General features: G+C 42.0%; 1 protein-coding gene across 2 annotated transcripts in view; it reads right to left on the bottom strand.

Moving 5' to 3' along the window:
- Nucleotides 1-236: 236 nt before the first annotated feature.
- Nucleotides 237-12,597, bottom strand: part of whrna (whirlin a) — a 252,726-nt gene continuing 240,365 nt past the window's right edge. For both annotated transcript variants that reach the window (XM_078161958.1, XM_033647771.2), the window contains one exon: nt 237-1,849. In XM_078161958.1, the coding sequence (XP_078018084.1) occupies nt 1,667-1,849 (183 nt within the window). In that variant the 3' untranslated portion in view covers nt 237-1,666. The remainder of the gene's footprint in view (nt 1,850-12,597) is intronic.

Raw genomic sequence — 12,597 nt, 5'->3', positions numbered from 1 at the left:
AGTCTCATCTGAGTTAGGTTTCATTCGTCTCCGCCCTGAGCCCCTCCTACTAGACGAGCACGTGAGTATTTTATCCTACTTGGTTCTATTTCTCCCGCTCTGGGAGCCTCTCTGCTCTCCCTCACTGCGCAGCAGCCCGCCCCATCCCTCCCTTGCGGCCCCGCACATATACACCCGAGCCTTGGCTCTCCCTCTCCGCGCAGCAGCCCTCCCCATCCCTCCCTCGCGGACCCGCACCTACTCCCGAGCCTCGGCTCTCCCTCACCGCGCAGCAGCCCGCCCCGCACATACCCCCGAGGCTCGGCTCTCCCTCTCCACGGAGAGCCCTCGGCTCCGCTCCCACGGCCGACCCTCGCACCCTCCGGCCGGGCCCGGCCCCACCTCACCCTTCCCCTCCCTCTGGGGCTCCGGGGAACCGAGTTCTGTCTTCCTTTTTTTGGGTTGTTTAGCCATGTAGGCAGTTGTAGCCAATGCTGGAATAGCTATTTTACCTGGTGCACTGTTCACCATTGCCACTTGCTCTCCCCTTCTGCCGACAGCACGGGAACGTGCATATGCAGTAGAACAGCCAATAGGAACGCAGTGGTCTGAGCTGTCCTTTGATTGGTTGATGCACATCAGCACGATACTGATTCTTTAGAGGCTGAACACAGAGCCATGGTGAGGTGCAGAAACCTATTGTTTGTTTCAGACCACTTGATATACATTATGCTTAGAGAATATTATAAAACTTTTACTCAATTATACCAAAACAATGTTGCCTACTGGAGCTTTAAGTGTGGACATAGTCTCAAACAAAACAGATACACATGGAGAAGTAGAAAAGAAAACAGGAAATGCATTTGTGTGCTGCCCATATGAAGATTTACATCATACACATGCCTTGCCTGATGTCTGACAAACAAATATGAGCATGTAATGTCTGCTGTTACTCGCCTGACATGATTTTATTTATTCAAGGGTGGTAATACGCAGACAGGCCACTAGCATCACTGTAAAATGTGTAGAATCCCATAACACGAGAATGGCCTGAATTATCATCATCTCTGAAATATATCACTATATGCTGATGATGCAACATAGGTTACGGGTTTTATAATTCATATAGGAATATCCTTATGTGTACAGTATATACGCATCTGTATCTACATTTGTTCATTTTTACATATACAAATCCAAGCTTGTAAAGTCGAGCGTGAATCAGTCTTAGGTGTGCAGTTGTCTCTCAGGTAGAAGCGAAAAATAAATTAACTGACCATGGGAAGTGGGCGTGCTACGAGAAGGTCCAGTGGGATTCAAATGGTTGTAACTCCACAAGTTTCAACACTGAGAGGACAAAGAAAATGTATTGGGTTTCACTACTTTCCTTTTTAGTGCATAAGGTCTCACAGTGGGGAGGTAACACGTTGAGGAGTATCCTGAACGAAGTCCACGGCGGAAGTAATACCTTGTAAATTTGAGTATCATGTATCCAGACTCAAAGGGTGGGTTGTTTTTTTTTTTTGTAGAAGAGCGGCTCAGAGATCAGATGGTGGTTCGTTTATGTCTATCTAAAAGAGTTGTGCCATTTAAAACAATAGACGCTTAAATGTCTTCCTCTCACGTTGTCCTTGAACTCTTCTTCTCTTGGCGCTGCCCACATTGTCCTCACTCCTCTTCGACTCAGCTATAGCGCCACATTGAAGTCGGTCACCAGGAAGTCCACGTAGTCCCTCTCTTTGGTCTTGAAGGCCTCGGCAATGAGGCGTGCGGCGTCCCTGTGCTCGCGGCCCCTCATGGAAACCCCGTTTACCTCCAGGATCACTTGACCCACCTTCAGCAGGCCACAGTTATGAGCTGAGCCACCCCTCTGAGAGAGAGAGACAGAGAGAGACACACACAGAGATAATGTGAATTTTAAGAAAACTTAACTGATTTCAATTGATTGTACAATGGATGGGGCTAGTGTCAGTGCTAAATAGCACCAAGTACAAGTGATTTAAAGGAATATTTCATCCCCAAATTAACCATTTGCATATTCATTGCTCACCTTGTGTTAAGGCCTTTGCATACTGAGTCCATCTTTTTGTCCGAAATTATCACACGTCTAAAAATAAGTACAACTTCATATTTAGTCAATCGCATTTGCACACTGACAGTGAAACGTTTGTCCGTCTTTTAAATTTTTGGAACAGGTTCAATTTTCTGCGTTTTTGCATCCGTCAGAGCCTTTAGAGACGTTTGACCAAGACTCAGTGAAGAAAATGTGGTGGCAGGACACAGCTGCGACAAGACAGAGGAACGGGCCGCACAGAATCATTTCATAACTCAGATAGCTCACTTTCAACATGTCAGATAGTCATATGGATGATGTTGACGAGGAGGAGGATGTGGACCGCTGATAGAATGTGGAGGACAGAGAGGGAGGACAGCTCTGCCCCTTCATGCAGCTGTGGTGCTAAATGACAGACAGGGAGGGAGTGGTGACAGCCAGATAGGTAATTCCAGTGGAGAGACGAAAGGAGGAAATGTGTCTTTTAATTTTGTCACGTACTGAAAACAAATAGAACCATAAAAAACATCAAAATCAGTGTGCAAGGTTTCTGTGTGTGTGATGATTTTTTTCGGATGACGGATTAAACAGAAAAAAAAGTGCACAAACGTTTTTACAGGGAATACATGAAGAAAGCTTTGTTTTTCTTGCATGCCTCCACAGTAAACAAAGAAACAAACAAAAAAAAAAAGCCGAAAACTTTTGATGAATTGAAGTAAAAGGTGACCAACTTTAACAGCAGCAAAACTTTTTTGAAACATCAGTTTACAAACTCTCACACAGCTCGTACAGTATGCTATTTCATTCGCATTTACACTGAAATCTTACTATTCAAAACACTTCTGCGTGAACGGTCTCATGCATGGACGAAAAAGTGTGCGTTTGAACTCTGCAAGAAAAGCAAACTTTTCCTCACAAATTCAACATTAACACAGGGTGAATAATCAATATACAAATGATCATTTTGTGGTTGAAGTATTCTTTAAGAGAACTTCTTGGGTTCATCAATTTTCTCAAATTCAGAAACTTCACTTAGGCACAAACAAAATTCACAGGTGGTAATACAAGTCACGTAAAGACTGTCTGCTGCTCTTCAAAGTGTGAAAAGACTCAGAATGCCTTAATGGAGCTCTCACACCTGTACTTTTGTCATTTGTCCTAGACCAAAGGAAAAAAAGAGACATAATTGCGTTTCAGTTCTTCCCTGGGTTGTGTTCACACTGACTTGTTACAAACAAACGACAACAACGTCATCCTAAATGATCAGCACACCAAAAATAAACTCTGGTGACTCATGATGCCCTTCTGTGCTTTATATGTTTATTCATATTGTCTGACATCACAAAGAAATGACTAATAATGAGTCAAGACTGCAATCGGGACTCGTGTTTCATAAACAGTGAAGAACAGACTGTGCTGTCGAATAGTTTCTGCATTGTTGCTGTTTCCCTCTTGTCACTCACTAATATTGAGGAGCTGCCAAGGAACAGAAAGCAGGACACAAGCTCATCACATCAGGGAAAATACACACACTCACATGATGACGCATTTATGTTCACATGGTAACCAGATGATCTTGTATATAGGCTATTATGTGTATAGATTGGGAGATCTGAGTTCCTGATCAGCAGATGGATTTAAGGGTTTAGCTTATGAATTTCTGCAACAATCACATATCTGTTGTCACGCAGCCCTGACGTTGATTGATTTTACTTGATTGATTGGATTGGATTATTTAGTCTTCACCAGTTAGATTTAAAGGTCCAGTGTGTAGGATTTAGTGGCATCTAGTGGTAAGGTTGCAGAACTGTAACTTCTCCAGTTTAGGAGAACTATGGTGACTGATGTGAAAATGCCAACACACTACCTAGAACCAGTGTTTGGTTTGTTCTGGGCTGCTGTTGAACAACATGATGGACTCTGTGGATGAGAACCCGCTCCATATGTAGATAAACGGCTCATTCTAAGGTAGCAAAAATACAAAGATTCTTACTTCCAGGTGATTATAAACTAATGAAAACATAGTAATGAATATCATACTGATCCCCCTAAATCCTACACACTGGCCCTTTAACAGGACCAAACTGGTTAGGTGTGAAAGCACCTGAAATGCTGATTTTTTCGTCAGCTGGACTTGGAGTTCTGCAGTGTTAGGTTTTATTCTCGAGTGATATTTTTGTCAATGAAACTTGCCCAGAAACGGAGCAGAACAGGCAGTCATTGCAAGTTGGGGGTGTTGTTTATACAAATGATCTCATCTCACCAGTGTGCATTTACTCAGAACAGGTGGCATTCTCCAAACGAAAATGAGCAATTTGCAAAATCGTACTAGGAACACAGAGGAAAAATAGAGGCTAGGACGAGAATACAAAAATGTTCATGCCTGAGGCACAATAAATCTACTATTATCAGATCAAAGCCAAATAAATAAAATGTCATGCTCAATATAAAAACTAAACCCCAGAAGCTCTTTCTAATCTAGTCTAATCCATGAAGACATCAAAAAACACAAAACATCTCCTCCCTCGTCTTGTACATGTACAACAGCAGAATAACATAAAATCAATATCATATATGACAACATGAATGTAATATATGTAATGTATAAAAATAAGCAGAGACATGTTTCTGGTTGCTGTCTTTGTTTGGTTGAAGAAATATAGTCGCAGCTCATGCAGATGCTTAAAAAGCCACTTTACTTCACAGCAGACACAATATTTTTCATACCAGCAGGAGTCTTTCATGGGTCAGGAAATTTCATCCAAGAAGTGGTAAGTGTTGTTTGTATTTCTGTTTGTGATCGAATGTAATCATCATGGCAAAAATCTCAAAGGTAAAGATGATGATTACATCAAAAAACCAACTGCAGTCCTGCCAGAACGAAGCCCATTTATTTCAGCACCTCAAAGGCCCTAAAAAGAGTTTTTACAAGAATCTGAGGTCTTTACTTTGGTTCCATTACACCAAAGTAAACAAGGTCCTCTCTGCTTCCAGGCTAGAATTTAAACATCATGCTATAAATATGACAGGGACTTCATTAGCATATAGAAATAGAGACGTCCTTTAACAGCTGCAAAGACACATAAATACACAGACACTCTCTCCTGCAGTCTGGCCCTCAAAGCACACAGTAAAGGCTCAGTGGTAAATGTAAGCAGCCTCGTGCCTTTAGAAAGAAGCCTGTTATCAACAAAATGAAACGCTTTCTCCTGACCGGCAACACTCCGCTCTCGCAGTTACATCCTTACACGTTATATGTGATAAGAAAAATGCTGTCTTAACACCCTGAGACGTGCACAGGGCAACGTTCACAAAACACATAAAGTCTCATTTGTTGAGTAAGTCTCAGCTCTTGGTGAAATCAGGAAGACTCCTAAATGAACCAGCTTATCTAACAAGCCCCACAAGTATCGGTAAAAGTCTGGAATACCATTAATTTCAGTATCCTTGCCCGCAGTTTGACTCGCCGAACAGAGGTGATTAACTTCTGTATGGAGTAAAGCCTCTCTCTGCTCTGGAGAGCTCACCCCACAAAACAGATATTCAGCATACCTGATGCCACTTTTGCAGCCCTGTCTCTTAGAAACTGCGTTTATATACAAATAATTTTAATCAGCAAATACATTTTTTAAGGACTGCTAAGGGAATTATATTCTATTAACATAATGAGTAAATGTTACTAATTAACATACCTGGCAAACACAAAAATGTTGCTACTGAAACATTCAACAAAATCCTGACAGTTTTTTTTAATGCCAAACTAGGCAATCTTGCAAAGCAGCATCCATTTGTAGTGAGTACGGCATTTAAATTTTTTCAATTTAACTGAAATCATGATCTTTTCGTAACCTCAACCAAAAGGCTTTTGTTACCTGGGATTCTGGTGTCACACTCCAGCCCAGTCGCCAGAAAAAAATGTTGGCATTGACACTGGCACGTTTCATACGCATCACATTAATGTTTCTAAACTGACAATATATATACATGCTGGCTTTGTCATCGCTGTGTTTCCAGCAGCTTTTCAGCCCCCAAATGTGGCCATTTTTTTAGCAACTCCTTGGTTTTTTTCCACCAGATATAGTGCCATGAAAACCAGTTGTTCCTCAGCAAATCACTGCTGTGTTTCCAGCAACTTTTCAGACCCCAAAAATGGGTGTGTTTTTTGGGACTCGTCACTCTGTTACCAGCAGCTTTTCAGCTCCTAAACGTGGCTGTTGTTAAGGGACCGATCACTGTGTTTTCAGCTGCTTTTTAGACAACAAACATGGGTGTTTTTCAGCAACCTCTCGCTTTTTTTCCCCACCAGGAATAGTGCCACAAAAACCAGCTGTTCTTTAGCTAATCACTGCTGTATTTCCAGCAACTTTTCAGCCCCCAAATATGGCTGTATTTAAGGATTTGTCACTCTGTTCCTGGCAGCTTTTCAGCTTCTAAATATGGGTGTTCTACTGAGGACACATCACTCTGTTTCTAGCGGCATTCAGCCCCTGAATGTGGGTGTTGTTTAGAGACCCATCATTGTGTTTCCAGCTGCTTTTTAGCCAACATAAGTGGGTATTTTTTAGCAACCCCTTGGTTTTTTTCTACCAGAAATAGTGCCACAAAAACCAGCTGTTCTTTAGCAAATCACTGCTGTGTTTTCAGGGACTTTTCAACCCCCAAATATCTATGTTTTACAGGGACTCGTCACTCTGTTTCCAGCCGCTTTTCAGCACCTAAATGTGGGTGTTTTATTAAGGACCCATTACTCTGTTTCTCGCAGCTTTTCAGCCCACAAATGTGGGTGCTGTTTAGGGACCTGTCACTGTGTTTCCAGCCACTTTTTAGTTAACCAATGTAGGCGTTTTTCAGGAACCCCTTGCTTTTTTTGTGAGACAGGGTAGTCTTATCCACAGTTGCATGGTTTCTTGTAATACTAGTGTGGTGAAAACAGACAGAACATACAGTCATTCAATCATATGGGATGGGAGATTTTCCATATAATTAATAAAAGGTTGCCATATTTACAGAAAAGTGTATTTTATTCTTTAGTGAGTAAGTTATTTTCTCTAGAGGTATGCAACTGTTCACTTCTGGGAGCCACAGTCCAATAGGTAATGGGAGAACTGACATCCACCTCATTGCAATGCATCTGATATTAGAATTTAAAAGATTGCCCAAAAGGCATACTTCCGGATCCTTTGAGGAAGTGACTCCATGGATGTGGATAGGGCATCACAAATCCCCAGCCAGAGGCCTTGTAGTTTACTACCATGCTAGGTGGAATGAAGTAAAGTGCCCTCAGCTAGACCACATCAAAAGCAAAGGGGTGATAAATTGGGGTTGAACCCATGAAGCTTGGAAGGGGTGAGATAAGTCTGATGGAGAAACCTGAACTGATTAATCTATATCCAAATGGTTTTTATTGCTTATAACTAACCACATGTTAACTACAGTGTCGCCGAAACTTGATGTATTAATGTATCTGCTTCATTATAACCTGCAAATGTGACATATCTGTGGTTTGCAGAAATGTACCATGGCAACAATTTCTCTGATGACTGGGTTGTTCACTCCTGAATCTTGTATGTAGTGTCTCATTCAATCAAAGAAACATTGTCTCTGAATATAACCCAGGCAGTGGTTACCCTATCACCCTAACTCAGTTATGACTGCCTTTTAGTAATATATAACTGGAATTTCAAGGAGACAGGGTTGCCTTTTGTTTCTCTACAGCAAATCTGAATAAAAAGCCATATTTGTTTAACTTATCTGCTTCTCCTTTAAGGTCACATGCAGAGGACAGATATGAGTGATGGAGTCATGGCTGCTGTTCTCTCTGCGGTCTGAAGTGGAAATCACCAGCTGGCTTCACATTTATAATCACAGTCAAGAATGCTCCGACCAGTTTTCGTCTAAATTACGTTCATTATACATTCAATATGGACGTCCATTACCAGCTTTAACTGCCAATGCAAGATGCAGTGTGTTCCTTATGGTGAGAGGTAAATTAAATGGCCTCTGTGTGCCTTTTGTAACAGTGTAATTACAGCTTGGGCAAGGATCTGGATATGGAAACATGGTAGTTTGTGGATGAGCTGATTGAGTGCAGCTTCTTGTTGATGACTGGCTAGTGATTGGCTGTGCCGCCCTGATCCAATCACTCTCTCCTCAGCCTGCTTCCAAAACACACCAGCATCAAAAGGAGACACCATATTTCAAAGATAAAAAGAAGTGGGTGGTTTCAGCTATTCTGACTTCCTGCTTAACCAAACCTAAAACATATTACAGTTGATAAACCCAGTGCACACTACAAGCCAAGCACCAAACAGCAGACGGACACAGTTATCGACTAGCTGGTGAAAAAGTAAAACACTGAGCAGTCGGTGATGGCCAAAGCAGAGATAAAAAGATAGTTAATGGTTGAAAATATTCATCCAGTGGACACAAACCCAACTCCAAATGATCATGTTGCTCTGTGTCTGTTGGATGTCTCTTTGCTGACATGTTCGCACTAGCAACTTTATATGGAAATAAAATGTCAGAGTAGTGTGTCCGTCAGCTTGTTGGGGAGTTCTCCTGCCACTCAGCAGCCATAAGAATACACTAATGCTGCTTTTTCAAAATGAGAAAATAAATCACAGGTTGCACATTCTTGTGATTTTAAAAGCACACAAAGTGAGACTCATGTATTCCTGTCACTTCCATGTTCTCCACCTGTCTCTGACAGCTGACCTCATTACGTGCAGCTTCGATGGCTCAAAACATCAGCAGTGCCTTTCAAATCAGGACCGCATCATCACTGAGCCTACAACAATTACCCTGAGCTAGCGGAGCGGTCGGTCGTCGTGATCGGAAGATGGCAGTGATAACAGGCTGTCGCTTTAGGAGGGGTGATGGGGACTGATAACGGCCAACCGGCCGCCAGCGGCTTACTCATCTGCACTTCATTCTCAGCAGCCGTGATTGAGGTGACTTGAGGCGAGGGCCCTTGTGCCCAGAGAGATAGGAAATACAGGAGCTAAAGGTTTGCTGTATCACAACTCAACTGCGCTTACTTCCAATACTAAAGAGAAATGATATCATACAGGGCACTGGCTTTGATATGATCCGTCCCCAGGATAAAACTGATGCCCATCAGAAGGTCAGAAACTAAATGAATGGGGTTTTCAAAGCAAATGTATCATTCTGATGCTTGGTCCTTACTGGAGGAAGTACTGAGGTTGCGTGCCTTGCTCAAGGGCCTAATAACATTGAGTTAGCCTCCCCTAGGTGGCAGAGCAAAGTTTTCACAGCTCACTTCTCCACCCTGAAAACTAAACGTGCAGGAAGTCTTCCTCCATTTATGAAACAAGCATCCTCGAGGCTATCATGTTATTAATGTCTCTAAATAACTGTGAAGCTACACAGTGATATTGTTCAGGGAAGCAGCACTGGTGTCATGTAGCTTGTGGCTTTGTGGCTTGTGATCGATAGGGTTTGCACCTCAGCAAAACCAAAGTTTGGATGGAATCTATGCAATTCCAAAAATGTGGAGCACTAATTAGACACCCAGACATAATTTTAACCCGATTAAAATGTCAGTCTGCTCGCCTAAATGGTTTAAATGAACTCTAACTCTGCTCAAATGAGCTTGTGAAATAAATTTTTACCTTGTTTCGGGGAGATTTACTGGACCTCCTCACACCACAGTGAGAAAGCACCAATTTCCTCCGCTATTATCCATAGCAATTAGCTGCCCTTTTATTTTCATTAGTCTCTCACTTGAGTGTCTGTGAGGTTGAGAGAAAGTAGTTATGGGTTGAACAATTTCAGTGGCTTCATCTCGAGTGTAACTTTCTTGCTCTGTGTGCTTATATCCCACACAGTAATGGAATGAAGGGAGGTTTCCCTGACTTGCATAACAGTGTGGAAATTGAATGAATGCGCACACAGCTGCGGTGCTGGCCTTAACTGAAAACATACTACTATACTACCACTGCTACTGACTTACATTGTAATGTCTTTGCCTGTACTACAGAGCTGGTGCTTTGCAGCTAAGGAACATGTAGTAAAACAGCAGCACTGATATAAAATCAGCCAAGCTGTGTTCCTCGCTCCAGGAGACAAGAACAGAATCACATACATCAGATAAAAACAGGGAGAGAACCCAAAATCTAATCTACCTGCTTTTGTTTGGGAATTTGTGTCTTGAGAACCGATGGGAACAACTGCAATTTAGGAATAAAAACACATTTGTTTACCAACCCAATTACCAGAATTAATGTTGGTATGGCAGGTTTCTACAAGCCTCAGATATGTTACATTTATTTATTATTATTAGGGCTGCCCCCTAATAAATGACCAAACATTAGTTGACCTGAAAGATCATTAGTCTGTAAGTTACAGTTATAGTTACAGAAAAAAAAATGACCATGTGGGAATTTAATTTGAAAGGACAGACACAGGAAGAGGCCACGCTCAGCAGTCAGACAGGAGTCATGTTACAAACCAATCACAGCCGACAGATATCTTTCCCTTCTTCTGTAAATATTCAGTCTGATAAATACGGAAAACTTGATCATGTTAGTGCAGGGCTACCCAGAGCTTTACATCTGTCCCACAGACGATAGGCCTACACACTTATAAACAGCTCCTGGAAGAAGATCAGCTCTGTACTCAGGATTTCCGGTATATCAGCTATGCGATGCTTGTTAAGGTTGCTTAGCAACCTCAGATGCAACCTGTCACCGTGCTCTTGAAAGCTGGCACAGAACAGGCACAAGAGTAGCGCCCAGTGCCCGACCCCGCACTTTCCAAGTAGTTAAAGTCGCATGTCGGGCAGGGAATCCAAAGTGTGGGATCATTTTGAGAAGGTGAAGGACGAACCCAAGGTGATATGTAAACTCATCTTCATTGGTCAACTACAAACATGACGTATCATCTAAAACATGCAAGTAGCTACATGCCCATTAGCCCACAGCGTCATTAACAGGCGGCTCGCTCAGTGTGTGACGTGCACTTGTAGATAAAATATAGGCCTATATTAATGAAGGTTCATTAGTACGGTTTTGTATTTCTCTGTAATGTAGCACAGTGCTAACAATGTTACTGATACTATTCTTTCTCACACCTTCAACTCAAACCATTGTGTTGCCCCACCCAAAATATATCATTTAACAATTAAATCAATATTGTAAACATGCAGGCAGGTCGTCGACTAATGGCCCTAAATGGCAACTATTGGTCGACTAGGAAAATTCTTACTTGCATTGAGCCCTAATTATTATGTAATGGATATATTGAAACTTTGCATTTTTAACAACGCTGTAGTTAATGTATGGTTAGGTTGAGGCGCAAAAACCACTAAGTTCTGGTTAGGAAAAGATTATGTTTTGGCTCTAAGTACTCGGTTTCATGGCTAAAAAGCTGCTAAAAACACAGCAATGTTTAAGTAAAAATACTTGCTTTTCATGGCACTATACCGGCAAAAAATATAGATATGTCTCGGTAAAACACAACTGCTGTTTGTGACACTACCCCAGCAGGAAACGCACTGATGTCACAGTATAAAACAGCTGCTTTTTGATGCAACGGATCAGTAAAAAACAACCGATTTTGTTGGTTGTTGGTCTTGAACAGTGGTCTGTAGTGGTCTGCAGGTTGGTAAGCATCTTGCCTGGGTGCCATGCCACCCCAATCCCCTCTACCTTCCAATGACACAGTCAGCTCATGTACATGTAACTAGAACTATGTCACTTTATAAACGTTGATATGTTGCAACATTCATGGTTTGTAGAAACATACAAGACCGTGTGTTCGGCTGTGTTTACTTAGTGCCGATTTAAAGCTTCCCACAACCACCTTCCCACCACCTACACAGCCACTAAAGACCCAAACACTGCATCCATCAACAAATCCAGACATCCACTTCCTCATCTGCACAAATCCTCTTCAACCCTCCCCTCCCTATTAACACTGCTCTCACTTCTTTTGCATCCTTCACTCACACTCGCCGCCCTTTCTTTCAGTGCAGTCTTTGATTTTGAATGTGCTGATTTTCAATCCTTTTATCCCTCCCCTCGCAATCAGCAGCCCCTTTTTTTATTTCAATCACCACCTCTGTGGAGTGGGAGGCTGACAGACAGCTTTGAACAGAGTGTGGACTGTAGTCTGTGGCTGCTCGCTACTCTGATCTCTAAATTGTAACTCCTGGCTTCCTCTGTGGTTAGGAAATGATTAGTGCTACAGATAGTCCTGAGCTAATGCAAGGCTTTGTTGACTTACAAATTACCATGGCAGACAGATATATGCACATTCAGTCACAGTAATAGCTTCCCTCAGAGGTGACTAACCTATCAATTTCTGGATTTCACTCTGTGTAGCCAGAAGATCTGAATTTCCAGTATTTTTCAACACAGACATGCAAATTTAAAATCTCTTACTTGAAATGTAACACGTGCGACTCTATTCAGGCTCTTCATTAACTAAACATGAACATATCTGAACTGAGCCTGACTGTTGGCTTTGATATAAAAGCTGCTGTATAATCCCCCATAGGTGGTGCTGTCTTTATTCTTAAACATCAACTTTATACCAATTGCTTC

This window comes from Epinephelus lanceolatus, chromosome 19 (assembly GCF_041903045.1).
Source record: "Epinephelus lanceolatus isolate andai-2023 chromosome 19, ASM4190304v1, whole genome shotgun sequence".
NCBI lineage: Eukaryota > Metazoa > Chordata > Actinopteri > Perciformes > Serranidae > Epinephelus > Epinephelus lanceolatus.
The sequence above is the reverse complement of the archived record's forward strand: the minus strand, read 5'-3'. Positions and strand labels throughout refer to the sequence as shown.